Source organism: Ascaphus truei, chromosome 3, assembly GCF_040206685.1.
Source record: "Ascaphus truei isolate aAscTru1 chromosome 3, aAscTru1.hap1, whole genome shotgun sequence".
NCBI lineage: Eukaryota > Metazoa > Chordata > Amphibia > Anura > Ascaphidae > Ascaphus > Ascaphus truei.
In genome coordinates, this window is record NC_134485.1 from 411,961,306 (window position 1) to 411,989,287 (window position 27,982).

Below are 27,982 nucleotides of genomic sequence, written 5' to 3' on the forward strand. Positions count from 1 at the left end.
AACTCCAGACCTTTTACCTGCTTAATTGATTATGAAATAACAAAGGCATAGCCCACACCTGTCCATAAAACAGCTTTTGAGTCAATTGTCCAATTACTTTTGGTCCTTTGAAAAAGAGGGGGCTACATATTAAAGAGATGTAATTCCTAAATCCTTCCTCCAATTTGGATGTGAATACCCCAAAATTAAAGCTGATAGACTGCACTTTATTTCCAATTATTTCCGGACCTAACTGTATGTAGAAATCATAGGACTATTACAGCTATATACAGAATGTCGATTTACTTGGTGTAATATATAAATAGACATCACATGACTATGATGGTTGTATTGCTTTGTTATAATTGCTTCATTGCTGCTTTCCCTTGTCCATTCCTGTTTTTTATCAGCTGTTATGTACTGAATCGCCAAGTATTTAATATGCCTGAATCATCAGTAACATATGAATTAAATCTTTTCATAATACTTGATTGATAGATCATTGATAGATCAGAGTAAGGCACAAGCTATAAATAGGAAATTATAGCAACTGGGTGCATGATTCCTGATGAAGCCTAGCAAAACGCGTTGAGTCCTGTTCATGGGAGGACTTGAGATCCAAGTACTGGCAGCCGTGTGTCCAGATCAAAATAGATCCACCCTAACTAGAACTGTCACCGGAAGTGATGTATTTGGAAGTGAAGGAGGCTAGCAGAGTGGGACCAACTGAGCGCCAGGATTACCTACCAAGTTCTCTCCAATGAATGATACATATGTATAAAATGTTAGTGTCATACATACATACACACACACTGTTTCTGTGCAATGTATTCTTTTGGCTATATTACACTATTGTGAGTTCTTGTTTCGAGCCACACTGGATATAAAGACCCTTACTTCAGAAGAGGGACCATTGTAGTGCTCCCATCAGAGAGGTGAACTCTGATATGCAATTTTAACCATACATACAATCTGTGAGTGGGACAAACATTTTTTTTTGTTTAGTTTCACTGTCACTATTGGATAAACCATTGTCATTTCTTTATTCATATTTTTTTTTCCCAAACATTTTTATTAGGCAAAAGTACATTTTACATACATTGCTGTGTTGAAGTAGCCTAACACAGTAACAATTTTTTTTTTAATTGGAAAGGGACTATTGGGGGTATCCACTCTGAGAAGGGACAGACCCCCAGGACCACTACTTGGTCCAGGGACCTAGGTTATTCACATATTCTTCATGTGAACCACAAGCACTCCCCCCTACTTGGAAGACTACTGAATTTTGGGACCCGAGGACAGTCCAACTCAAGGGTGTAGTGCTGCTTTATCTCTCTTTCCTCCCCCACCCCCCATTATTGGTGAAGGTTATACACTTGATTGATTTTGAGGTACTTCTATTTGAATTAGTATTTTACACGGATACACATTTGGGTTTTAATATTTTATTTGTATTGGTTGCATTTTATAAACCCATTAGGTATAGGAAAGCCCAGTTCCATCCTATTTCATTTAAATGCCTTGGAGGGAAGAGCACAGGGCCTCTAACCACCACACTTTCTCCCCTCCTCCAGCTATCCCCCCCACCCAAAATCTCACATCACCACCCCTGATCTACACTATTCACACTTTACAGAATAAGGACCAGTGAGGGGTAGAATATTATCTACTTTTCTGCTAGACACAACACATTGCAAACCAATGCATCCCTCTGGCAGCAAACCTCTCAAACTAGTTTATTCTCAAAATAAGTGGAAATGAATAAGATTTTCATTAGCAATATTTATCACTAATTTGTACTAGATGTAGCTAACATTCAAACCTGCGGTGCACTGCAGCGGGACAAGCGGACATTGTTTTGAATCAAGAGAAGGGGTTGGCACTTTTGCAACATTTTACCTGCAGGAGCATTCCACAGGCTGCAATAACATTAGCTGCATACAGTAGCTTGACTTACATGAGCAGCCAACAGCAGTTAAGATATCTTTACTCAGATTTTTAATCTAGCCGATGGTCCTCAAATGATGAAGTCAAACGATATGGTGCAAAAAAAAAACACACACGAAATAATGAAAAAAAGGTGTCCCACTAAAAGCACTCAAGCAAAAATAATAATGAAAATGTTTATTCATTGACATGAAGAACACAAAAAAGATACAACGTTAAAACACTCCCCATAGGGTCCCTACAGCTGTAAGATGTACAAAATATCAGAGCAATACTGTAGTCCTTAATAAATGTGTAATAAGAACAATTATTGCTGCTCAAGGAGAAAAAAAAAAAGTTGTCAACTCCTGAGATATATGTAAAGACCGGCCGATCAAAAAGTTATGTCAGCTGTGTGCTGTGAACTATTGACTGCTAATAATAGTAATAATTGCAAATACAGTACCACCTAGGTCACCAAGGAAACAAATGAATTACAAGAGGTCACCACTGATGAAATGAAAAAAAATCATTATGTATACTTGCAGATCGTCATGGAAATAATGTCCTTGTTGTAAAGTCCTAAGATGGCATGAAAGGCAAAAGATCTATAGTATTGTAGCAGAAAAAGTTCACAGCCGATAAGGAGTACAGGCATATACCCCGCATTAACATACGCAATGGGACCGGAGCATGTATGTAAAGCGAAAATGTACTTAAAGTGAAGCACGACCTTTTATCCACTTATCGATGCATGTACGGTACTGCAATCATCATATACGTGCATAATTGCTGTAAATAACGCATGTATAACAGGCTCTATAGTCTCCCCGCTTGCGCACAGCTTCGGTACAGGTAGGGAGCCGGTATTACTGTTCAGGACGTGCTGACAGGCAAACGGCAGCTCACGCATGCGCCTATTGAGCGAGATGTACTTACTGGCGAGTGTACTTAAAGTGAGTGTCCTTAAACCGGGGTATGCCTGTACACACAAAAAGACAAACACACACACTGTATTTGTATTGTAAGATTGTTACCCAGATTAATGATATTTTCCAGTAGTTACACAAGGAGGTTCTGTATGCTATTAGTCTGTTTACTTTATACACATAAAAAAAAAATCTATATGAATTTTCAGAAGTTACTACAACATTGTAAATAAAGGATACACCAGTAAAAAACATTGATCTTGCAACTTTTATTATTAAAAAAAAAGTCACTTTAATTCAATATCTAACATTGTGACCATTTTGAAAAAAATATATACATTTTTGCACAGAATAATATTGTTGCAGCAACATCTACAGTTTAAGCAGTCAATAAAATCTGCATTACAATTTAACAAAAAAAAATGCTTCACAGTAAGATTAAAAGCAGATTAGTTAGCACCTTTGTTCAGATTTTATATTAAAACATTTTTATAATATTTGCATAAAATTATACTTCTGTAAGGTAGTATTGGGAGAATGCCAGGACAGAAATCAGGTGTTCACATTGGCTCAGACTTCAAGTACCTTTTGCAAAACAAGGTCATTCAAAGACAGCGTACATTTTTGTTAAACCGAATCTAGAAACTATTTTAGGAGTGGTTTATATTCTACATCATCTCCTATGGCCAGCTGTAATTTAAAGAATAATCCATTGTGATCTCAAAAGTTCATGTACAAACACCACCAGAATTTCCATATTGCTCCATTGAGATCTCAAACTACTATAACTCAGCTTATTGAACAACATGTAAAGTGATCAGCATTAAAAGCCTGGATGGCTGCATGCCCACATATTCCACTAGCCTCACACAAACAGCAGTATGGCTGGAAACAAAAATGTTAATGTTATTACTTGTTGAAAGTTAGTGTTTAAAGATCTGGATAACAGAACTTGAGTTTTCTGATGGTTTAAGAGTTAGTGTATTAATGTAATTCTACAAGCATGAAAACGTGTATAGATAGAGAAATGTAAAAATACAGTCGTAAAGTAAAAAACTAAAATGTGACTGCTGTGACATTCCTGAGTAGATCAGAAGAAATTGTAATGGTGTTCAATAACATTCTATGGTATCACTGTTCTCCTGAAAAGGGAAGTAAACATGTTTACACGCATGTGTAGTTGATGGCACTGTCAGGAGGTTTACATAAAAGTGCGCTGTGCAAATACCCGAGGATTCTTGGGTATAAACCAAATGTACCAAAATATGATGCCAGGCTGTACATAACCTCTCCATTAGAATAAGACAGAAACACCCCTTTATATTTCCTAGACTATAATAGCCCAAGTCACTTTGTGACACTGGAAGACAGCTTACTGGCGATTCAAATTATTACGTTATAAGGCAGGTGTTCTCAACTCCAGTCCTCAAGGGCCACTAACAGGTCAGGTTTTGAGTATATCCCTGCTTCAGCACAGGTGGCTTAATCTGGCTCAGTCAAAGACTGATCCACCTATACTGAAGCTGGGATATCATTAAAACCTGCCCTAAGGGGGGCGGGGGGAGGGGTGTCATGAGAACTGGAGTTGAGAACCCTGCTTTAAGGGGTCTTCCAGCGACAAAGTGCCCTTTGGCAAAGCACAGCATGGTAATTATGCTCTAGTTTTTATTACCATAAAAGGACATACATGTTACTGATCTTTCCAGCTGTGAAAAAGGTAAAATAGGGGGAGAGGGCTCATACACTTCTATTGTTTCATATGTAGATAAATAAATTCTGCATAGGGATTTAATGGCCCCCAAACGGTTTACTGTACATTCACAGCAGTCCTGGGTTTATAAAGAAAGCCTTTGTTTAGTTTTTATATTGTTATGAACCCATACCTGAGGTCACTTTATTTAACCTCAGCTTCCCAAATGCACAATAAAGGTTTTAAACCATCACTAATATGGTGAACAGCATAGGTTTAAGTCTATTGTGATCAAGAATCATATAAAAAGAGAATACAGCCTATATGTTTGTCAATTAGTTTGAAAGGAATTACATACTTCCTTAACCTTAAATTACAGCAGATGTTAAGGTATAACAATAATATAAAATAAGAGAGCTCTAAATGTTTTTCTATTGGCCTCAATTGAGGGCAAGGTCTGGTTATGTAGTCTCTTACTTTTCAAAGAGTTGAAGACTTTCAGAAACTAAAAATGATTAGTTTGTAATGCGCAAACAGCATTTTTAACAGCAGCAGAAAATTTAAAGTCCAAATGCTGCATTATGTAGTGTACACTGAACACTATGTACAGTCCACTCAAGTAGGTTACCAATAAATGCAATGGTAAATGGAGTTCACCAATACAATTTGTGGAAATAAGAATAAACTTTACAATTTCAAACCAATCTTACTGTTTAATATTTAAAAAAAAAAAAAAAAAAAAAGTTTTCATGGGAAAATGTTTGCTCTGTAGCAAAATGGATGTCATCTTCAAATGTGTGTTATAGCCCAACATTTGCATATGGTCTCAAATGATTGAAATTCTATATCATTTGAAAGCAGCTATACATGCAAATGCACAGGTCAACAACCATCTCCCTAAATAGGTTGCAGCTGTTCCTTTTTCAGGTCAGCAGTTCCCATTTAAGTATATGTATATATCCAATACCCAAACCTTGAATGTGCGTGTACAAGGAAGAATGTACCAGTAGGCATTTTACACCTTGCTCTCTTAATAAGTAGAAGGATTGTCGGGGATATGAGACAGCAGCAGCCGGTCAATGCGGTGCTCTGGTTTTTCAGGCGCCCCATCTCCAAAAAATTTTTTACGGACATCAGTTGGTCATTAAAAGACATCATCCTTACCGTGGAGGTTACACTCTATGGGCCTTATGCAGAGAGCATCGTTATTTCGAAATTCGCCATTTTTTGTACAATTTCGCGCAGAAACCGGCAGAAAATGGCGAGTTCCGAAAAACGCGCCATTTTTTTTTTCAATTGCTAAAATTCGCCTCGCGGCTGGCGAGAACCTCCATCTCGCCATTTTTAAAACTCTCCGAATGCAGAGAGGTGCGAACGGCAAGTAGCGGCTGTTCGCGCCAAAAAATGGCGCGATTCTCGCATTTTTGCCGCGCCAGGAAAAGATGGCAAGATGGCGCTCGCCGCCTATAGTAAAGGGGAAAAAAAAGGCGCGAATTTGTTTTAACACGTTTCTGAAGCGCGCATCTCGCCAATTTAAACTCGCCACACGCATCCATGTTAAACATAGCAGAATTCGCACTTTTCTGCATATGGAGAATAAAACTCTCCAAAAAAGCTACTTTTTATGAAATTCGCCAATTTTAAAATTCTATGCTCTCTGCATGAGGCCCTATGTTTTTGGTGCTTGAGGCACAGGGAGATAAAAGTGACTTGCCCCTGCTTCAATCTTATGTCAGTGTCTTTACTCACTAAGCCACTCCTTCTCCCTGCATGTATCCTGAGTGCTTATTCGGTCCTTAACATCATGGCAATATCTGGGTACATTTGCAAGGCAGACATTGTTAAACCCATTATTAGAATCCACTTAGTGACAATGGAATTATTATTTTACATCAAAAGCATGGGAACACTTAACCTTTCATTTATTTTTACGTTTCACTGGACTTCGGCCTAAATATGAGAGGTATTTTCGACTTAAAACACAGCCCTCTGACAAAAAAAAAAAAAAAAGGGGTAGAATGTCAAAAATTGAAAATAATATACACACAAACACACACACACACAAACACACACACACACGTGTGTAAACATGCACGCAAATAATTATACTTCAGCATATTAAAAATCCCAAAATTCAGGTTTGTATCCAAAACGACTGTTTCTTCTAGAGTTAAATACAGAAATATGTAAACGAGAAATTGTCAATTTATAAAATCTGCTCAGCCATTCCTTAGTGTGTAAACGTATTTCTGGCCATTATAACACATTAGGGCCAGGATTCACTAAGCCCCATGTGGGATATAGCATCCTGCATTAACTATTCAAATCAATGGCAGTTATCACCAAGTCGGGGTGTGATAAATAAAAAATATCACGCAACGCGGCTTAGTGAATACCGGCATACGTTTTCTATCAAAATGAAAGCTAAATCTAAAATTACATTGAAAAATCAGACTTAGATGATACATTGGGAATAAACGTAAAAGGTAACATTAATTGCCCTAGATTTTTGCCCGAAAGTCTTTCTTCCTCAAATTTGAGGCGACACGGTCTCATCAGAAGACTTGTGCAAAAGCAATTCCCATACTCATGCTTTGTCTCACTACACCACAACTTGTTGTAGGCAACGAATGGTAAATAGTTCATTAACAAATGAACGGAAAAAAAAAACATTCAATCAAGTACTGGTATATATGCTCATGTTGAAGCAATCACGTTTGGCAGCAATTATAGAAGCATTCCTTGTATTGAAAAGATGTAACCTCAATTCAGCAGATACGAGTCTTCTCTCTTAGCCCGAGTTCAGGGTGGATGCTACGCGACGTGTGCGTGCCCGTCACAATTTCGGGTTGTTCGCGGGTGAAAACTCCACCGGCAGCAAAGTACAGCGTTGACGCTGCCACTACAACCCAAAATGATATTTTGGGCTACGCCCCCAAAATACTACGACCCAACTCCTGCAGCTAAGGCACAGATCGCTGAGCTGCAGGAGCACGCGGTGGAGGCACGCACAGAAGCATCCACCCTGAACTCATCCTTAGTTATGCTTTTTGAGGTGTTGTCCAGCTCTTACTACCGTCTTTGAGTCTGAGCTCCTTAGTCTTGGAATGCACTTATCAAACAGTATGACAGAGAGAACCATACCTGGAACGAGACAGATGCAGAGAAGTAAGTTTGTGTCTGCAACAAACATATGTAAATCAACTCGGACACAGAATTAGTCAGTGCTGACAAAGTAGAAGCCCTTAGAATGGAATGCTGGAGTTGTTATAAACAGAGTGCAGTATCTGCAGGATGAAGGAAAGTCGTGCACTGTTCCCAGATTAAGCACAGTACGCTTTGTGTTATTAACATGCTGGGCTCCTGCTCCTTGCTAGACTACAATAAGGGTATACTAAAAAGAAAGGAGGGCCACAGGGGGAGCTGGAGTCACACACTTCTATCACAGCCCCCAGAGAATGCACTGCTGGCAGCATCTGAGCGTCCGCTTTCAGCCTCTTTCCATTCCTGCTGCTATATGTATATACAGTCTTTTCTCACTCATATGCAGAGGAAAGAATATTAGGTGTAAGGGACATCAGTAGAAGAGGAGAAAGGTCGTTGGAGGTCCAGGGGAATGAGAGTTATGGCTTATGGAGTATGGGCAACTCTGTGCAAGGTGGTAGAAACAGAAATAGGGGGTGAGTGATGGAGCACGGGAGGAGTTATGGGGTTATGGGGTTTGTGGTAGGCAAAGGGGCAGCGTGTGAGGGGAGGAAATTGGTGGAGGTGAGCGGTTTTGAAATGGGGGGAGCGCTATGAGAATGGACTGCACGAATAAGGCTGTGCGGTAAAGAAACTAGATAGATTTTTCAGAAGTAGATTACAACAGCTGAAATAGGAGAGAATGAGGGCATACATTACATAGAGCTCATCTGTAAAAGCCACTTTTGAAAAGCAGTTAAGATCATGAAATGCAACATTTAGCCAGATCAGAGAAAATAAATGTAAACATTTAAGTGGCATGCAGTGCTGACCAGATAGATAGTGCTGTTATTTAATGAGATGGAGAAGGGATAAATGGGACCTCGCTTACATTGAAATGTAAGGAGTTTAGTTTTAGATGCATTAAAATGAGGAGGCCTCATGCTATCATAGCAGATACAGACGCGTCATTCAGATACTCTGAATCGATAGCAGGCGGGAGCTTTGAGGTGGAAAGTTGAATGTGCATAGGATTTATGGACCAACACTTTGTACACAAGAATTCAAGATCCCCAACACCCATTCTTTAGGAGAAAGGAGAGAGGTCCTGAAACCTACATGTACAAAAACTATTAAACACACAATACCAGCAAGCTCTAACCGCAAAACCCACTACATCGTATATATTTGTATCAAAAGGAGTGCTACTGAGCGTGGCCAAATGTATACTAAAAAAATAAAAGAAGGACACAAATACTCAATGCTACATTTAATGTGACAAAATACATAGTTAAATACTTCAATGTTGGTATTCATGCGTAAGGGTCATTTAGTTGAACCCTTTGGCCAAAGCGTTATAAGCCTGCAGCCACTTCACGGCATGACTAGTATGCAGGTCCTAACACTACCTGTGAAAATTCCCATTTACCTCTGCTGAGGAGGGAGAATAACATTAGGAATTATCCTACTTGACCATTTAATGGTATTACTACCCTCAAAAAACAAACTTTTCTACAGAGCAATATATCTAGTCAGCTAACAATTTTAGATTTCTCACCATGCTTGTAAAAAAATAAATAAATAAATAAAGAGAGGAGGAACATTAATTGTATCAGTTACTTTATACATCACTCTATACAAGGACTGCTGTTCTAAAACATTCGTCAGTCTGCATCCATTGGTTAACGCAGGGGTGCGCGCAAGATTTTTCAGGAGGGGCGAGGCAGTTGCAGAGGCCCCACGCTCTCCCCCAAGGCATTTAAATTAAATGCCGGGGGATCGTGCGAGGCCTCTGCAACTATTCTTTCCTTGAGCGATGCATCGCCATGGCAACGCGGTGTCAAATGACGCCGCGGGTCACGTGACATCGGAGACAAGGTAAGAGAGGAGGGGTGGCGCAAGCAGGGACGGAAGAAGGCAGGGGGCGCAGCGGGGGAAGATTGCGCACACCTGGGTTAACGTATGGATTTGTAGATGCAACTCTTCAAAAACACAGGTACCTTCTTCAGATATACATGTGAATACATGCTAGTTACAATAAACACACCACAACTATACCATGTCATTGTATTCTATGACAAATGTACTTTTCAAACTTTTTGGTTGCTGGTAATTGAATATGTTGCAGGTCTAATACATTGTACCGACAATTGTAGAAGTTCTTCCCATATGCTTTTGTGATCTCTCAATCAATGTTCTGAAGGAGAATTTCAAATACCAATGTACAACAATTTTCCCTGGACAAAAAAGGCAGATAATTCAGGCCGATACTAGACAATCCTTCTGCTTACTCTTTACTCAATGCATTTGATATACCATATAAAAATTGCTCACCGATTATAGGTCCAATCCAATAAACAAAGGCATACTCGAATAGGGTGTTTCCTTTGCAGTGAAACATAATTGAGAAGGCAAGAGCTGGATTGAATACTGCCCCTGTTAGATGTCCACCTGCAATGATAAAATACACTCCTATAGAACAGAAAAATCTATCCAAAAAGGATCAGATTAACAGAAGTTTAGGTTGGCAAAACCCAAGTACAGACTCAGTCAGTACCGCTTTTGAGATTTGAATTCCTATTTCAGTCACAGTAAAACAAAATTACATTAGGTTAAAAATTATTTGTTTATGCCTTTACTGAAGAAACGACTATTAAAAAAAACCAAAAAAAAAACCACACAACTTGATATAATAGGATTTACAGTAATTGTGATCAACTACTATCTATATTATTCAATTGATATTACCTGTCACAGTCAATTGAAGAGATACATACACAAACTGATCAGAAAATATATATATATTTAAAGAGGAGCTAAGAACATGTTTCTATTTCAGACCACAAATCAGGAAATGTAAACATTTCAATCACAGGCAGTGAACAAACACTGTTTGCTTTGTCCCCACCTCATTACTCTGGACTTTGCCAGAAAATTGCCCCCTTGAAGCACACATTTACCAAAGTCTGCTAATGGCGTGTTCTAATAATACATATTATATATTTATAATACATGAAATGTATTATATTGATAAAGCTGGGGGGTTTCCATCAGCCCAGCCGCAGACTGAAATCTATGAAGATACACAACTGTATTTAGACGTGGAGGTTTCTCCCCACACAATATATAGAACTAGCTGAGAGACCCGGCGTTGCCCGGGATGTAAATGCGTAATAGGTAGTATTATTTATAAATTGTGGTACAATAGGTGACTATTTGTTGGAAAGGTTGGATAATAATGTTGAAAAGAAAGATGGAAGAAAATGTAATACGATGTTGTATAAAAATGGTTTATTGTAAACACACCACAGTACAATGTATATTTTGGTGCCATAAGTGATGTGAAAATGTGAGGCGTGTGTCCTGCTAGGGTGTGAGCGTGTGTGAGGCGGCGGGTGGGTGTTCAGTACGGGTGGCGCATGGGTAGTGAGTGCTGGCTGTGGGTCGGGGTCCTGCTAGGGTGTGAGGCGGCGGGTGTGTGGCGAGTGCGGCTGACAGCTGGTCAGTGATATTGTTGCGTAGGGGCAGGATGCGGCAGGTGTGTGTCGAGTGTGTGGGGTAGGTGAGAGGCGGCGGGTGTGTGTCGAGTGTGGCAGGTCTGTTTAGTGCGTGCGGCGGCTGTGTGGCGCAGGGGTGTGAGCGGTGGGCGGGTGAAAGGCAGAAGTGCGGGTGGGAGAAAGGCAGAGGCGGGAGGGCGGACGAAAAGCGTTGAAGGAGGGGAGGGGAGGTGAGGTCGGAGGGGTGGTGGAGGGTGGTGAGGGGAGGTGAAGGGGGGCGGAGGGGAGGTGAGGATGGGTGGTGGGGGATGGTGAGGGGAGGTGAAGGGGGGGCGGAGGGGAGGTGAAGGGGGGGCGGAGGGGAGGTGAAGGGGGAGAGGTGAAGGGGGGGTGACGGGAGGTGGAGGGGGTTGCCGGGAGGTGAAGGGAGGGGGGGGGTGACAGGAGGTGAAGGGAGGGGGGGGTGACAGGAGGGGGGTGACAGGAGGCGAAGGGGGGGGTGGTGACAGGAGGTGAAGGGAGGAAGGGAAGGGGGAGGTGGGGGAGGAGGGGAAGGGGGGAGGTGGGGGAAAGGGTGAAGGGGGGGAAAGGTGGGGGAGGAGGGAAAGGGGGAAAGAGGGGTGGAGGGGGGAAGGGGGTGGAGGGGGGGAAGAGGGGAGAGGGGGGATGGGGAAAGGTGGATGTGGAGGAGGGGAAGTGAGGAGGGTAAGGGGGGAGGTGAGGAGAGTAAGGGGGGAGGTGAGGAGGGGAAGGGGGGAGGTGGAGGGGAAGGGGGGGGGCGGAGGTGGAGGAGGGGGGAGGTGGAGGGGGAGGGGGGAGATGGAGGAGGGGAAGGGGGGAGATGGAGGAGGGGAAGTGGTGGTAAGTGGTGGGAAGAGGGGGGAGGTGGTGGGAAGGGGGGAAGAGGGGGGAGGTGGTGGGAAGGGGGGAAGAGGGGGGAGGTGGTGGGAAGGGGGGAAGAGGGGGGAGGTGGTGGGAAGGGGGGAGGTGGTGGGAAGGGGGGAGGGGGGAGGAGGTGGGAAGGGGGGGGGAGGAGGGGGGAGGTGGGAAGGGGGGGGAGGAGGGGGGGAGGAGGGAAGGGGGTGGGAAAGGGGGGGAGGTGGTGGGAAGGGGGGAAGGGGGGGGGAGGTGGTGGGAAGGTGGGAAGGGGGGGGGCGGTGGAAAGGGGGGGGAGGTGGTGGGAAGAGGGGGGAGGTGGTGGGAAGGGGGGGAGGTGGTGGGAGGTTGTAAGGGGGAGTGAAGGGGGGTGAAGGGGGGGTGGAGGGGAGGTGAAGGGGGGGGTGGAGGGGAGGTGAAGGGGGGGGTGGAGGGGAGGTGAAGGGGGGGGTGGAGGGGAGGTGAAGGGGGGGGGGGTGGAGGGGAGGTGAAGGGGGGGGGGTGGAGGGAAGGTGAAGGGGGGGGGGTGGAGGGGAGGTGAAGGGGGGGGTGGAGGGGAGGTGAAGGGGGGGTGAAGTGGAGGGGAGGTGATGTGGAAGGGAGGGGAAGTGTAGTGAGGGGTGGGTGAGGGGAGGTGGAGGGGACGTGAAGGGGGGGCGGAGGGGAGGTGAAGGGGGGGTGAGGGGAGGTGAAGGGAGGTGGAGGGGGTTGCCGGGAGGTGAAGGGAGGGGGGGGGGTGACAGGAGGTGAAGGGAGGGGGGGGTGACAGGAGGCGAAGGGGGGGGGGGTGACAGGAGGTGAAGGGAGGAAGGGAAGGGGGAGGTGGGGGAGAGGAAGGGGGTGGAGGAGAGGAAGGGGGAAGAGGGAGGTGGGGGAGGAGGGGAAGGGGGGAGGAGGGGGAAAGGGTGAAGGGGGGGAGGTAAGGGTGAAGGGGGGGAGGGGTGAAGGGGAAAGGGGGTAAAGGTGGGGGAGGAGGGAAAGGGGGGAAAGAGGGGGGAAGGTGGGAAAGAGGGGGGAAGGGGGGAAAGAGGGGGGAAGGGGGGAAAGAGGGGGGAAGGGAGGAAAGAGGGGCGGAGGGGGGAAAGAGGGGCGGAGGGGGGAAAGAGGGGCGATGGGGAAAGTTTGAGGTGGAGGGGGGAGGTGAGGAGGGTAAGGGGGGAGGTGAGGAGGGTAAGGCGGGAGGTGAGGAGGGGAAGGGGGGAGGTGGAGGAGGGGAAGGGGGGGGAGGTAGAGGAGGGGAAGGGGGGGGAGGTAGAGGAGGGGGGAGGTGGAGGAGGGGAAGGGGGAGATGGAGGAGGGGAAGGGGGGAGATGGAGGAGGGGAAGTGGTGGGAAGAGGGGGGAGGTGGTGGGAAGGGGGGAAGAGGGGGGAGGTGGTGGGAAGGGGGGAAGAGGGGGAGGTGGTGGGAAGGGGGGAGGAGGGGGGAGGTGGTGGGAAGGGGGGAGGGGGGAGGTGATGAGGAGGGGGGAGGTGGTGGGAAGGGGGGAGGGGGGAGGTGGTGGGAAGGGGGGAGGAGGGGGGGTGAAGGGGGGGGTGGAGGGGAGGTGAAGGGGGGGGATGTGGAAGGGAGGGGAAGTGTAGTGAGGGGTGGGTGAGGGGAGGTGGAGGGGAGGTGGAGGGGATGTGGAAGGGAGGGGAAGTGTAGTGAGGGGTGGGTGAGGGGAGGTGAAGGCCGCTCACTCACCCGTCCGGCAGCTCCCACGTGGATCTGAGGCGGGAGGCAGCGTGTTGTGGCCGCTCCCCCGCTGACTGTAGCGGCGCCGGGGGGGGGGGTGGAGGGGAAGTGAGTGAGGGGAGGTGATCACTCCGCTCCCCCGCTGAGTGTAGCGGCGCCGGGGGGGGGGGGGGGTGGAGGGGAAGTGAGTGAGGGGAAGTGAGTGAGGGGAGGTGATCACTCCGCTCCCCCGCTGAGTGTAGCGGCGCCGGGGGGGGTGGAGGGGAAGTGAGTGAGGGGAGGTGATCACTCCGCTCCCCCGCTGAGTGTAGCGGCGCCGGGGGGAGGGGAAGTGAGTGAGGGGAGGTGATCACTCCGCTCCCCCGCTGAGTGTAGCGGCGCCGGGGGGGGTGGAGGGGAAGTGAGTGAGGGGAGGTGATCACTCCGCTCCCCCGCTGAGTGTAGCGGCGTCGGGGGGGGGGTGGAGGGGAAGTGAGTGAGGGTAGGTGATCACTCCGCTCCCCCGCTGAGTGTAGCGGCGCCGGGGGGGGGGTGGAGGGGAAGTGAGTGGGGGGAGGTGAAGGGGGGTGAGTGGACGTGAAGACCGCTCACTCACCCGTCCGGCAGCTCCCTCACCCGTCCGGCAGCTCCCTCACCCGTCCGGCAGCTCCCACGTGGAGGGGGGGGGGGGGGGGTGAAAGCGCGGGAAACAGGGAGAGGCGGAGCCTCCGGGACCGGTGGGGAAGAGAGCGGGAGATGTGCTGCTAACACTGTGAGCCCCGCTAATGTATGTAACACCGTGTGTGTGTGTGTGTATAGTGATGTGTGTGTTTAGTGATGTGTGTGTGTGTGTGTGTGTGTGTGTGTGTGTGTGTGTGTGTGTGTGTGTGTGTATAGTGATGTGTGTGTTTAGTGATGTGTCTGTATAGTGATGTGTGTGTGTGTGTATAGTGATGTGTGTGTGTGTGTGTGTATAGTGATGTGTGTGTGTGTGTGTGTATAGTGATGTGTGTGTGTGTGTATAGTGATGTGTGTGTGTGTGTGTGTGTGTATAGTGATGTGTGTGTGTGTGTATAGTGATGTGTGTGTGTGTGTGTGTGTGTGTATAGTGATGTGTGTGTGTGTGTATAGTGATGTGTGTGTGTGTGTGTGTGTGTGTGTATAGTGATGTGTGTGTGTGTGTGTGTGTATAGTGATGTGTGTATAGTGATGTGTGTGTGTGTGTGTGTGTGTGTATAGTGATGTGTGTGTGTGTGTGTGTATAGTGATGTGTGTGTGTGTGTGTGTGTGTGTGTGTGTGTGTGTGTGTGTGTGTGTGTGTGTGTGTGTGTGTGTGTGTGTGTGTGTGTGTGTGTGTGTGTGTGTGTGTGTCCTTTGGCCCGTCACTCCGCCTCAGGCCAATGAGAGGTGTGGGGGGGCGGGCCAAGGGGGTGGTGTGAGTGTGTGAGGCCAATGAGAGGTGTGCGGGGGCGGGCGGCCCAAGGGACCAATGAGATTGCCGCTAGGGACACCGGACATCCAGGCAGGCAAACATACAGTGCTTTCACTAATATAGTATAAGATGAGGGAAGCAGAGGCAAAGCTGCAAGCCTTTTTGTAAAGATCTTGTAAGTGTACTCACTAGTGCAGGGGTGGCCAACTCCAGTCCTCAAGGGCCACCAGCGAGTCAGGTTTTCAGGGCATCTTTGCTTAAGCACAGGTGGCACAATCAGTGGCTCAGTCGAAAGGCTGCACCACCTATGCTGAAGCAGGGATATCCTGAAAACCTGGTCTGTGCCCTTGAGGACTGGAGTTAGCTACCACTGCACTAATGTCCTAAACCAGCAGTGTGCAAAGTGGGGGGGTGGGAGATTTTTCTGGGGGGGGGGAGGTGATGCCGGGGAATCGCTTGAGGCCTCTTCAACACTATACTTACCTTGACTCTGCTGGCGTCACTCGTGTCCATGGCAACGCGGTGTCAAATGTCATGTGACGTCACATGACCCCGCGGTGACATTTGACGCATCAAGGCAAGGGAAATTTTGGCGCTCCACTGTCCTAAACAATTGTTGAGACACTAGCTATTTATAAGAAGCTGTATTTTATGAAGATTGAAGGACAGCCATCCCATACCTGCTGTTTTAATAAAAACTTGGGCTCCTAAAAATCCTAGTTGGCTGCAAAGTTTGAAAAATGTTTGTTCCTGTGTGAAGACAAACTGAGATAATAGGAAAGAGGTCCCCCTTCCCAAAGGCATTTACAATGTGGAAGAGTTAAAGGAGGATGACATCCTTTCAATAGTTTTCATTTCAGTGGAGGAGAGTGAGAAAGCAGCTCAGCTCTCCTAAGGTCGGGCCATCGCCGGCACTAGGCTGCGGCCAGGCAGGGAGAGCGCGCGCTGGCACTCATGCGCGATGACGTCACACGCTCCTACTCGGCCGGGCGATTTGTGGCCGGCAAGGTGCGAGCGCGTGGGGCGTGGCCAATACGTCACAGAGCTGGTTCGCCCTCATTGGGCGAACCGCTCACATGACGCGCGGGCGGCAGATTCAAATTTGCTTGCTTCGGCAAGCAGCCAAGTGCCGCGCATGCTCAGGCGCTTGCGCACACTGGCCACACACATTGCGCTTCATCGCGGCTCAGCCTGGACAAGGCCTTATAAGCACAGCCTAAGGGCAGACTCCTGTCTAAGACAACTGAGCTAACGACTCTGTCAATAAGCGACACGTAGCAGATGGAAGCTTTTAGAAGCAAAACACACAAGTATTTTTCTTTTTTTTAACTTTTAAACATTTCCATGGTAAACAAATGCTTTGGACAGCATTTACAATCTTTACCTAATACCTTTTGGTGATCAGACTGATTAGTCCCCAAGGCTATTTCTTTTCTATGCAATGTTTTGAACCATTAATTGGTCAAACAGATAAATATAAATAGCTGATCTGCTTGCTGAGAAATGCAAAGCCTATTCATTTTTGTGCAAGATGAGACAGTTACATTGAAGGGGATTTAATATTACACTTAGAAACCAGATACAAACATATCTGAGAGACACACTGCGGGTCTGCCCCTTAATGTCACAGGCCAAATGTGTGCCTGTCACTTGTATTCTCACAGCAGTGTGTGTGGTCTCAAGCCCTTTGCGGGACACGCAGCGCCACGTCTCGCCGAGACACATTCCCGCAGCAATTTATCCCAACGACCATTAATATAACCGGCACCTCGTGTAATCTTCACAAGAACTCCCCCAGAGACCTGCAAAGTAATAATCTCTAACATATCTATATTGTGGGGGGGAATACATTCACCACTGCATCTAGCAAAGCCACCAACCCCTGGCAGGACTCACTTTTATACCCACCCATAGCGCTATAAAGGATTCAGCAAACACGCCCGACACTCAAACTTGGGGTAAGAAACCGTAGCATTTTAATATGCTGCCAGAGGGGCTTTGCGATGCCTTGGTGGCCACCGGCTGCAAAAGAGTTATATAAATAGGCTATTCTTAGGCTTGTAATATAGTAAGCGCTAATGCGCATGCGAGCAGGGCATTGCGCGTGCGTTTAGTGTCTATAGGGCAAGCGGTGACGTGCGCGGCTAGCTCTGGCGTCACTGCGATTGGCTCACAGCGTCACATGGCGCTGCAACAAATTTCTCGTATTTTCTCTGATCTGCAGCGCCATGGCTCGCGCATCCCAACTATACCAACGCCAGCCTCACACAGGCAATTATCATGTACGCTTGCGTGCACAGTAGCGCATGCACTATATTACAGGCCTTAGGCAGCGTCCATGCTGCCAAAGACCGCGTGGAGGCGTGCGCAGCGCGATCACATGCGCTAAGGCAGCAGTGCCCAAAGTGGGGGGCGCAAACCCCAGGGGCCACGAGATTACCGGCGGGGGGCGCGGGGTTTACAGAGGCCCCGCGCGCTTCTTGAAGGCACTTAAATTGAGTGCCGGGGGAGCTGCAGGGCCTCTGTAAACCTACTTACCTTGATTCAGGCGGCATCTGGAGACGCGTCGCCATGGCAACGTGACCTCATGACGTCCAGACGCCGGGAATCAAAGTAAGGAGGAGGGCGCGCGAACCGGAGGACATCCGGCAGGGGGGCGCAGGGAAAAAAGTTTGCGCCCCCCTGCCTTAAGGCAATGATCGCGCGACAGCAGGAGGGTGCGCAAAGAATCAGTTCAAACTGATTCCTCGGCACGACGGCCAGGTCACGTGAGCGGTTCGCCCAATGAGGGCGAAACAGCTCCGTGACGTCAAAGACACGCCCCCCTCCCACCTCGCGTCTACCTTGGCCAGAAAACGCTCTCGCTAATCGCGGGTGACGTCACGCATGCCCACAGCGCAGTCTTCGGCAGCATGGACGCAGCCTAATAGTCGCTGGCACTATAAGCACAGCCTTACAGGGACACAGTGAGCCCCATGGGATTTAACCAATGCTTTTGTTGCACTAGGAAAGGGGGAGCTAACTCCAGTCCTCAAGGGCCTCCAACATGCCAAGCTTTTAAGTATATCCCTGCTTCAGCACAGGTGGTTCAGCCTTTGACTGGCCGCCCAGGGATATCCTGAAGACCTGCCCTGTTGGTGGCCCTTCATGACTGGAGTTGTCCACCCACCTGCTGCACCCCCCACCCCCTCTCTCTCTCACCTATATACACGAGGCCGGTGATGAGCAGGGACACCAGGTGGGGCCGGTACGCAGGCTGCACCCGCTCCAGGTTGCGCAGCAGGCAGAACAGACACAGGGTGCAGGCCATCTCCACGGCGGCCCCGCTCAGCAGGGAGGTGCGCAGCGCGCTGTGGCAGTCGCTGCCGGTCCCCTGGCGGTGCAGGGGGGACAGCTGCAGGGACCACAGCGCGGGCATGAGCAGGCGGCACAGCAGCGCGCCCCCCAGCTGCGCGCTCACACCGAGAGCGGTGCCACCGGCCGGGGCCTCCCCGCGCAGGTACTGCTCCAGGCTGCCGCACGGGTTACACGCGGCACCTCCGCAGCTCAGGCCATGCACCAGGGACACCAGGTAGGTGAGGAACAGGCTGGCGGCAGGATGCAGCTCCCCCTGCCCCGCCAGCAGCGCCAGTTCCCGCACGCAGCAGCACAGCTGGACGGTGGACACCACTTCCAAGGCTAGCTGCTGGCTCAGCCCATCCGGCAACCGGCTCCGGCACACGGCCCGCGCCGTGCCGCACAGCAGCACGGTGCCGGTCACCAGCACCGCCGAGCCACCCAGGATCTCCATGCCAGGGTCCAACCACCGTCCCGTCTGTCAGTCACTTCATCGTCTCGCGCCGTGACCGTTTATATATAAAAGCCGAAGGGCGGGCGCGCGCGCCGCGACCCTTGTACCCCGTCTGAGAGCGCGCCGAGAGCGTCTGTGGTTGCCACGGGAAACCGCGGTGATGACAAGATGGCGCCACGTCAGAACTGTCAGTTGCCGCGCGTTCCTCCTCCTCCCAGCCGCGGCAGTCACGTGGTGATGTGAGAGGGGGAGGAGTCACACGCCATGTGCATAATCCCTTCTTCACATAGTACTTGTACATTCCCTCCCTAACCAGGGGCAGGCTGGCCGGGGACCCCAAACAAAAAGGGACGGTGAAAGAAAGCGCCCGGAACCTCGCCACCGTTTGGCCGCGGTCCCAGTAACTGCCACAGCGCTGTGCGTGTAAGCACCGCCCCTCACTGGGGAAAGGCCCAGTAGTCACCTTCCCGCTGAAGGTGCAGCCGCGCCGTACTGCAAGGTTTTTTACAAGTCAATGAAATTGAGTTTAAACCTTGCGACAGTGGCGTGGCCACGCCCCCACCGGCGGTTCACCCAATGAGGGCGAACCAGCCGTGTGACGTGATGGCCACGCCCTGCAAATCCCCGACCAAGCCCCCTCCTGTCGCAAGCTCCCTCTCTGCCCTCAGACCGCAAATCGCGGTTAGCGCTGGGCACGTGCCGCCCCCCCCCCCCTGCTGGGCGCGCGTGTCACAGTCATGACTGGGACCGCAGCCTTTGACTTTTCGCTGCGTGCGCTCTGATGCCCAGCACCATCTTTAAATATCCGAGTCCTGCGTGTGGTGCATGGTGCAAGATTGTATCTCCTGTAGAGCGCGGAGTACAGCTGTGGTAACTACTCCGCGCTTTACAGGAGATACAATACGGGGAATTATAATACAATATGTGCGACAAACATGTTCAGACAATAGGGTAAGGGTCGCCAACAGAAATCGTTGGGCCCAGGACAAACATATAAAGCAGGGCTCCTCCCCCCCAACCCCATGCGCTGGTGGGGGAGGGAGGTGGGATTATAAAGATGTAATGGACAGGGGGGGGGGGATAATATAAGCAGGTAATGGAACCAGGAGGGGGTGTTATAAGTTGGTAATGGGGGTGGGGTGGGGGGTGTTATAAAAAGGTAATGGACCTGGGGAGGGCATTATATGGAGGTAATGGATCGGGAGGGGGGATTCTTTGGGGCATAAGGAGGTCCTTGGGGGGGGTAAAGGGGTCTGGGGAGGGTTATAAAGGGGTACTAAGAATGTAGGGGGTACTGGCCTGGGGAGAGGGTATAAAGGGGTAGTGGGCGCTGGGCCTAGGGATGTGGGTATAAAGGGGGTACTGGGCTTGGGGAAGAGGTAAAAGGGGGTAGTGGGCCATGGGAGGGCATACTAAACAATAATAAAGTCTAGTGTCTCCAGCAGGGGGGGCAGGACTGTCCAGGCCCGGGACAGGGACAGTAGTGCCGGCTGTCCCTACTCTCGGCGGCCCTGAATAGGTAAGGTAATCTCGGCCCCAGACACTTTACAATCTAAGTGATATGATGATGGGAGACTTACATTGACAGCAGGTGAGGGAATAAGTGCAGTAGATGGCAGTGCTTGGGTCACAGTAGTTGGTAGGAGTGGGTGTGGGACAGTAGCCATTAGTCCAGGCTATTGAAACCCTTCATTTAGGAGGTGAGTTTTAATGTGTGTCTTAAAAGTAGGGAGAGAGGGTGCTCGGCATATACTAAGTAGGGGGGAGTTCCACAGGTAAGGGCAGTGAGGGAAAAAGGTTAAAAGTGAGAGCGGTAAAGGTGAAAGGGGTGGAAAGGAAACAGTCCTGGGTAGATCGCAGGAGACCAGCAGTGGAATAACGAGAGATCAAAGCTGATATGTAGGGAGGAGCAGATGAGGGGAGAGCCTTGAAGGTAAGGAGGATATCTTTGTAGGTGATCTGAAACGTGATGGGAAGCCAGGAGAGGTATTTAAGGAGGAGATGAGCAGAGACTTGGATATATTGCAAAGGAGAAAGTTGAGAGGCAGGGAAAGCCTGTTAGTAGTATGTTACAATAATACAGACGGGAGAGGATAAGGGCATGCATTAGAGTTTTAGCAGTAGCTTGACAGGAAATAGTCGATCATGGCAATATTACAGAGGAAGAAGCGATAAATTTTAGCTATGCCTTGAATGTGAATGGAGAAGGAAAGTGAGGAGTCAAATGTCTGTCTGTTTTTTTCTGTTTATTATTAAACCATTCACCTCATTGTCATCCTCTCTCCCCCCCCCCCCTTCTTTTCAGCACGGTAGAGTCTCGGTTATCCAACCTAAACAGGACCGAGACCATGTTGGATAACCGAAAATATTGGATAATCAGGAAACATGAGGGGAGAGTGAAACAAATGAAATATTAATGCAGTATAAATATGTAATATATGTAATATATTAAATGCAGTATGGTATAAATTTGTATAATACATACATACACATACAGTTAGGTCCGGAAATAATTGGACACTGATACAAGTTTTGTTATTTTGTCTGTGCACCAAAATTAATTCAAGTTACCGTTAAATAATGAATATGGGTTTAAAGTGCAGTCTATCAGCTTTAATTTGAGGGTATTCACATCCAAATTGGAGGAAGGGTTTAGGAATTACATCTCTTTAATATGTAGCCTCCTCTTTTTCAAGGGACCAAAAGTAATTGGACAATTGACTCAAAAGCTGTTTCATGGACAGGTGTGGGCTATGCCTTCATTATTTCATCATCAATTAAGCAGGCAAAAGGTCTGGAGTTGATTCCAGGTGTGGCATTCGCATTAGGAAGCTGTTGCTTTGAACCCACAAGCGGCGTAACAGCAGCAAGGTAGAGAGGCATCCGATGCCTGCACGTCCTTTTCTCCCTCATGTAGTGGTTGCCAGCACTAAAATGCCGCCAGCCGGAGCGCAGGGAAGCCAGGGACTCCAAGTACACCAACACGAACGCGATGATGTCACAGCCCTACGCGTTTCATCATACTGCGGCGACTTCCCTGATTTCTACTGTTCATTAATCTTTTTTCTTTTTGAAGTGAAACTTCTGTGCTGGGACCAAATCGCTTTTTCTTGAGACGGAAGTGGGTTATGGAAGTGGTCACTGCTGGCAGATGGGCCGGGCATGCACAGAAGCTGCCCTCACCACATTGCCGGCTCACACATGTGGCCATCGCTGCGATCAAGCGAAATGCGCACAGCACAGAAGAGTCCTCGACCCTTTGCGCATGCGCAGGCATTGTCTGATAGCACATGCGGAAATAGGCGCGATCAAGCGCATGCGGGCCTTTGCTCATGCGCAGAAGAATTCTCCTGCCTGTCTCCGGCGCGCATGCGCAGAAGCCTCTGGAGCTCAGCAGACGTCAGCACGTCGCGCTTGACCAGCAACAGCAGCAGCACCACCACCAGAGGAGAAGAGGACACGGAGCCGAGACCACCTCCACCCCCACACACACACAGTCACACACCCACACTGTCACACACACACGAGGAATTCACAATTAGTGCAAATAGTTAATACAGGGGTAAAACTAGCAGTGCTATACAAGAACATGCTATTATTATTATTATTATTATACTAAAATTAAAAGTCTGTATGGATCGTTATTACACCTAAATGTATTATGATTCTTTCCCAAATGTAATTGATTGCATTCTGTAACAACTATTGACACAATCTCCTGCCTTTCTTCACATGAAAACATGCACAGCACTTCACTTGTTTGTTGTAGCAAACATTTCCTTTTGGCTGACTTTGGTTGTAACTTCTTTGTGGAAGTTAAATATTCACGAGCAAGGAATTTGGTCTTTGAAGTTCAAATAAAAACAAAAAAAACAAATGAGGTATTTTCCGGTAACCTGAACAGAGATTTAAAATCACAAAATATAAACATGGCTTTACATAGAGCATCAATTGCAGAGAATTCACTTGTTGCACACCACAAATTAAAACATAGTGTTGACTAAATACACTTAAAACATATATCACTGTATGTAAGTCTGAACAGTAATTAAAAAAGAATAAATTGGTAGGTTAAAATGGTAGTGCTGAATAACACAATAGCTTAATAAACCTTAATAGGTTGTATAGCAATACCATAATTAGAGGCCAATGAGCTGAGAGTTAATATAAGGCTGAGCTCAGACAGCAGGCAGCGCGCGCACGTTCGTCGCAAATTTGGGTTGTGCGGTGGGAGTTTTCAGTTCCGGCGGCAAAGTGCAGCATTGTCGCTGCGACATTTTGCCGTCACAACCCAAATTGTAATTTGGGGCTACAGTCGCGTGACGCGAGCTGGTTCAGCCAATAGAGGCGAACTAGCTCCGTGACGCGTTCGTTACACGCCCCCGCCATGCCACCAAACGCTGCAATCTGGCTCCTGTTTGAGCACAGATCGCTGTGCTGCAGGAGCACGCGGCGGGGGCGCGAACGCTAGCAAGCTGACGTAGCAGCCTGTCTGAGCGAGCCCTAAAGCTGCGGGTAGTGAAGGCTTTGCAATCATATAATGTATCAATGAACCCACAAATGAGAAGAGAATGCCCCTGGTATCACTCTCAGTGTATAATATAACAGTGTCACCGGCAGTGACTGACTCTGCACCTGGACACATATAGTAACAAAAGTATCACATGGCACACTATGTAGCGGCAGTGGATTCCCTAGTGAGGTCTGTGTGTTTAAATAAAACCGCTGAACAAGCAATAGTTACATTAAAACAGAACCAAGGGGATTAGGTGCACAGGGTGGAGAGTCAAAAAGTAGCAATGCTGCAGTGGCAAATTGAGTGGTAATTGCTGATTAACATAGCCATGTGCAGGAGCTGCACTGTGCACTTGCTAACTCAAATAACCCACTTGCTAGAACAGGGGGGCGCAAGATTATTTGGGGGGCGGGGGCGCAGGCTGCGTGTGGCGAAACCTGGGAGCGGACAGAGCTGTGTGCGGGCGGCCAAGCAGCTCCAAGCTCTGTGCTGCTGTTTCTCTGTGGCTGGCTGAGGGGGCGGGGCCTTCCCTGCACACAGACAACTCCTCATGTCTGTGTGCAGTAGCTACAGGGAGCAGGAGCATTCCCCCAGCAGACAGCAGTTCTCCAGTGCTCCTGACAATCAGTGTTCCTGACAATTTGTGAGCTTGCTATATATACCTGAGTCCTGCTTTATATCATACTAACTGAGAGACCCGGCGTTGCCTGGGATGTGAATCCCTAATAATTGTTTGGTGGGGGTGTGAATCTTGGGTGGGTGGGTGTGAATCTTGGGTGTGTGGGGGGGTGTGAATCTTGGGTGGGTGGGGGTGTGAATGTTGGGTTGTGAATCTTGGATGGGGGGGTGTGAATCTTGGGTGGGGGATGTTAATCTTGGGTGGGTGGGTGGGAGGTTGTGAATGTTGGGTGGGTGGGAGGTTGTGAATGTTGGGTGGGTGGGGGGTTGTGAATGGTGGGTGGGGGAGTGTGAATCTTGGGTGGTGGGTGTGGGGGTGTTTTTCTTGGGTGGGTGCGTGGGTGTGAATCTTGGGAGGGTGTGAATCTTGGGTGTGGGGGTGTGAATCTTGGGTGGGTTGGTGGGGGGTGATAATCTTGGGTGGGGGTGTGTGAATCTTGGGTCCCGATCCGCACACACCGCTCTGCTTCATCCCGGTTACCCTCCATGATCCCGGGGCTCCTCTCCTCCTCCGGCCCCAGCAGCGCTCAGGCAGCGGAACACAGGGAAGGGGACGTACAGACTAGGGAGGAGAGAGGCTGAGCAGCGACCCCTCGTCCTCTCACAGCCGGTGGACCTGCGTGGCTTCCATCATCTTACTACACCCACAGCCGAGACGGAGTCAGAATCCCCGCGCCAGCCATCTTGCTACACCTTTCTTGACGTTACCCTCAAAAGCACCTGGAAGCTCTGCTCCAACCATGTCCTCACCCCCTAACACTCTCCCCCTGGTAACTCAATCTGCGGCTCCAGCCTGGTCAGTAGGGGCTGTGCGCCGGTCACTGCAGAGGGTGTGCGGGAGTGGGGTGTGTGTGACCGGACGGTGTGCAGGGGTGAGGGGGGGGGTGTTGGGGGGGGGGCGGGGGTGGCTCTTGCCAGCGCACGGTACCTCAGGTGGTGTGTAATCCGCAGGGGATGAATCAGCACTGAGGTTATTTTCTGCGATGAAAGCAGGCGGAGAGGCGGGAATGTGTTGCTGTGATGCGTCTTCCCAAAGCTCTGTGATTGTTGTGAGAGTGTGGCAGTTGGGTAGGTGTGGTCAGCAAACCACGCAGGCCAATGAGAGGCGTGCAGGGGCCGAGCCACGGACCAATCAGATTGGCCAGAGGTGGAGTGACAGACCGACGGACCAATCAGATTGCCCAGAGGCACAGCAAACAAACAACGTTTTCTGTTTTATAGATATAGATAGATTGATCCTTAGGCTGTGTTCTGTCTCCCAATGCTGATCAATCACTTTGGGACTCTATATGTGGTAGCTTCTGAAAGCCACAAGTGAAAGTGTGTGTGTTGTTTGTGATTGAGTGTTTTGTGTGTGTTGTGTCTGTGTTGGTTATGGCTGAGTGTGTGTTGTGTCTGTGTGTGTGTGTGTTGTGTTTGTTGGTTGTAATTGAGTGTGTGGTGTGTGTCTGTGTGTTGTGTCTGTGTCGAGATTGAGTGTGTTGGTTGTGATATGTGTGTGTTGTGATTGAGTATGTGTGCTGTGTCTGTGTTGTGATTGTGTGTGTGTTGTGATTGAATGCAGCAGTGCGCAAACTGGGGGGCAAGAGATTATTTATGGGGGCACAGGCAGCGTGCGGTGAAACCTGGTGTGCGCGGGCCGGCAGACGCTGTGCGCGGGAGGGTGAAAAAGCTGTGCGCGGGCGGGCAGCCGAAGAAGATGTGCGCAGGCAGCCGAACAGGATAGTGCAGGTGGCTGCCACGTGATGGTGTGTGTGCACGCACGGGGCTTCGGAGGTACGTGGGAGGAGAACACCCCAGCGCTGTGATGTCAAACGCCCCTCCTTTCGGTGTCTGCCCTACAATAGTGCTGTGTTCCTGCTCTCCTCCGCTGGCAACCTGCTTCGCTGCGATCCTCTGCAAGTGAAAGGGTAGGCTGCCACTATATCAATCATACTATGAATGTACAGAAATATTTAAAAAAAAGTGAAAACACATCATTGAAAACGGGGGGGAGGGGGAACCCATAATACTGTAGGTAGGTGTTTGGATGACACTGGGGACAGCAAGCCAAAGAGCAGGGAGAATAAAAAGGCAAATGGGAGAAGGAAAAAAAAGGAGGGGGGGGGAAAAAGAGGGTGGAGGGGAGAGAGGGAAGGGAGGTAGCAAAGAGGTGGATCAATTCCCCCCCAAAAGGATTGCGTTTGTGCACGTACGTTCTCCCAAGCTTGGCGCTTGGGGAGACAAGTAAAATTGACTTTGAAGCGCGCTCAGCAGCAATCAATGCACACACACAGCCCCACACACACACAGCCCCGATCCACGCCCCCCGCTCGTGCTTGCAAAATTATGCAGGACACCCTATGCTCATACTTGGAGAGTTGGTGATGTCACCGATCTCAGCAGTATCGTGGACACAGCCTAATTTTGCAAGCGCAAGCTGTTGAAATTTTGATATATTTGTATTTAGATTGTATACCGTTTAATAAAGGTTTTTTTTTCCATGTGATTTTGATTATATCAGTGTCACGGTAACTTATGACAAGATATAATTTACACCAAAAATACCTGGGTTGAACTGAACACGGCTGAGATATGATAAAATATCATTTATTCCTTGAAAAAGGTGAACACACGAGATATACAAATAACAGACAAAATATAGACACTTACTTAAAGGTTTGGACAAGAAAGCCATCAGGATACAGGATGGGCCATTTCTTCCATAATTCAGGTTCAGATGTAGACATCACGAAAATACATGAAGACCCAGAGTATAGACTGAGCCTCGTTTATATGCAATTATTTCCCATTGAACACAACTTAAACCCAGCCCCTCTCATAAATCAGTGGTGAAGTTGACAGTCTTACCCCAGAGTAAAACTCCTCCCACCCCAGGACGTTTAAAAACTGTTTTTCCTATCTAAATAACTTCATAACTTCAGTTCAGTAATACTTGCTGGCACGCGAGACAATACATTCCGGCACACATGACGCTCCCAATGAGACGAAATATTACCGTGTAATATTAAAATTTAGAGAGATATTAATATCTGTCTCTTAATACCTGCTAGACATCATGTGTCTGTAATCATTATGTGCAAATCGGTCCCACGAATACACACATCTAGCTTTTAGCACGTTCAGCCAAGGACATCTCATAATATTCTTATATTTAATAGGGTCACTCATTCTGATATCAACTTGTGTAACCGCACCCCATGCCCCCATAACCCCTTGTCAAGAAATCCTTTGAAGCTGGGCCTCGTGTGTAGAGAACATTTGTCACAGGTGCTATATTTCACACCCAATGCTCCAGACCTGGGTCCTAGCTGTCTCTACCAGCAATATACCCTTGGTCTGCCAATTAGGTATTAACATACTGTACACTAAACCCCCTCTGTACTTGTCACACCAACTTAAATCAAGCCTTTTGAAGCCCAGATATTTCTGAAAAGACATCACACATATTTGTATTTTCCTAAACTGTAGCTCATTAACCCCTTAAGCCTCCCGCATCAATCCCAGTGTATGTGTTGGTGCAAACACTGGAACAGAAACAATACGTTTTTACAGGGGAATATACATTAGGATTCTGAAGCAAGATAAAAACATATTACTGGACCCCAGTCCATTTAACCCCTTGCTCCCCAAGAGAGAGCAGGGGGTGGCCAAATGGGGTGTAACCCCTTTAATCCCGGGCCAAACCCCCTCTCCCTTGACAATCAGGCAGGGGGGCCCGAGAAATTTAATGGATGAAAAGGGGGGCTCGGCATAAAAAGTTTGCTCACCCCTGTCTAAGACCCTACAGTTCAGTGAAACAACCACCAGATACCCCCAACTGCAGGCAGTG

At 48.4% G+C, this 27,982-nt stretch overlaps 1 protein-coding gene across 1 annotated transcript; it reads right to left on the reverse strand.

Annotated features, from left to right (window-relative positions):
* Window positions 1–2,088: 2,088 nt before the first annotated feature.
* Window positions 2,089–19,299, reverse strand: AQP11 (aquaporin 11). The gene is made up of 3 exons (XM_075592639.1): window positions 18,368–19,299; window positions 10,042–10,158; window positions 2,089–7,668 (listed from the first exon to the last, which is right to left on the reverse strand). Exons 1-3 carry the CDS (start codon window positions 18,954–18,956, stop codon window positions 7,562–7,564), a joined length of 813 nt encoding a protein of 270 aa, XP_075448754.1. The 5' UTR covers window positions 18,957–19,299; the 3' UTR covers window positions 2,089–7,561.
* Window positions 19,300–27,982: the final 8,683 nt, after the last annotated feature.